The sequence below is a fragment of the Amphimedon queenslandica genome, unplaced genomic scaffold (genome assembly GCF_000090795.2).
Source record: "Amphimedon queenslandica unplaced genomic scaffold, v1.1 AMPQUscaffold_13509, whole genome shotgun sequence".
Lineage (NCBI taxonomy): Eukaryota > Metazoa > Porifera > Demospongiae > Haplosclerida > Niphatidae > Amphimedon > Amphimedon queenslandica.
The window spans coordinates 30707-32316 of NW_003546255.1; the positions used below are offsets into that span (position 1 = coordinate 30707).

General features: G+C 35.5%; 2 protein-coding genes across 2 annotated transcripts in view; one reads left to right on the forward strand and one right to left on the reverse strand.

The window, feature by feature from the left end:
* The window catches only part of LOC100636015 (kelch-like protein 20), a 4750-nt gene extending 3796 nt beyond the window's left edge, over positions 1 to 954 (forward strand). The window contains exons 8-9 of the mRNA XM_020006913.1: positions 1 to 71; positions 466 to 954. Of these exons, the coding sequence (XP_019862472.1) occupies positions 1 to 71; positions 466 to 748 (354 nt within the window). The 3' untranslated portion in view covers positions 749 to 954. The remainder of the gene's footprint in view (positions 72 to 465) is intronic.
* A 125-nt stretch (positions 955 to 1079) lies between these two features.
* The window catches only part of LOC100636141 (NAD-dependent protein deacetylase sirtuin-6-like), a 2985-nt gene continuing 2454 nt past the window's right edge, over positions 1080 to 1610 (reverse strand). Inside the window, exon 11 of the mRNA XM_003383533.3 lies at positions 1080 to 1339. Coding sequence (XP_003383581.1) covers positions 1212 to 1339 — 128 coding nt within the window. The 3' untranslated portion in view covers positions 1080 to 1211. The remainder of the gene's footprint in view (positions 1340 to 1610) is intronic.

Consider the following 1610-nt stretch of genomic DNA (forward strand, 5'->3'; position numbering starts at 1 on the left):
GCTGCTCTTAATGGCTTTCTTTATGCTGTTGGAGGATTTGATGATGCTTCTCCATTGGAGACTATTGAGAGGTGAGTGGGCGTGGTTTGGGGCTTGGTTTCTGTGAGAGCTGTGGTTGGATTGGTTACTAGCTGTGGGCATTGAACATTTCCTGTTATTGATAAAAGTGCATGTCTGTCAAATGTATATAGTAGCCAGGGTTTCCCACAAAATGTGTGCTAAGTGAGCTAAACTATAATAGGTAGTACATGTACATGGCTTTTTGAGTAGCTTTTAAAATTTATAAAAAAATCTAAATTTGATTGGAATCAGCTCAAACTTTTTATGCATGTATACATATCAGAAAAAATCATAAAAATGGAAAGCTCTCTCTTAGTCATTTTTTGGCAAAATTTGGCCAAAGAACATGTACATGTATTTATACTTTTCTCACCCTCTCTCTCTCTCTCTTCCTCCTTACAAAAGGTATGATCCAGTCACTAACACTTGGCAGTTTGTTCAGTCCATGAATGTTTGTCGCGGAGGCGTGGGACTCACAACTCTCGGCCAGTACCTCTGTGCTGTCGGGGGCCATGACGGCAAAGTCTATTTAAACTCCGCCGAAATGTACGACCCAAAACGAGACAAATGGGAGATAATCTCTTCGATGAATACCAGCCGAGCTGGAGCAGGTCTTGTTACATTAGATGCATCTACTTTCTCTCTTCCTGGATGCATCTCCATCCCAGAGTCTCTTTACTCCTTGTAATCTTCTGTTGTTCCCATTTCTTGTGAATAATTCTTTCTGTATAGCATGGACTTAATCATATCGGAATCACTCACACGCATTCGTTTGCATTATTTTATTAAATTTTCCTCTTTATTACCCTCTCCACTGTCCCTTTCTCTTCACTATTTCTCCTTTTCTTACGACCTAATTTTTTTGAATTTTTTTCTCTCAGTTGTTTTATGGCATTTTGGTCATATCTATAGAATACTCTCCCTCTGTGTTTCAAGTAGGATTGGAACTATGTTAATATTTTGAACTGAATACTTTCATTTTGAAGCTGCAGCTAAAGATATGATAGATGGCAACATAATTTTTTAAGTTTAAAAACTTGATAAAAATTGATGCAGATCAAACATTACAAAATTTGTGTTAATTGGTGCTATGTTCTAATTTTTGTTATTATTATTATTATTATTGTTATTTTAATTTTTAAAAATAATCTTTAATTTATTGAAGCCTTTTCCAGCTGCTCAGAGACTCTGCCCTCACCTTCAACCTTACTTTCTTCGTCAGTGACAGTCCACTGCCCATTGAATGGATTGTACGACAGCTTGAGATAAGAAAGCTTATCTAAAAACAAAAGTAATTGAATCTAAAAAATGTGTAACTCTACAACATAAGAAATACAATGTAGTTGTCAAATATGGCTTGAAAAATTAAAAACAAGGCTCATCAGAATGAGACGAAAAAATTTTGAGCTATCAATATTCATGAATTTTAAAAAGCAACAATGGAATGCCTATTGTGCCCTTGAGACTAGTTTCACCAGTGAGAAGGAATGTTAATAAGATACATGCTCCCACGAATAATCAAATATAACTCTTGAATATAATTGAATCCA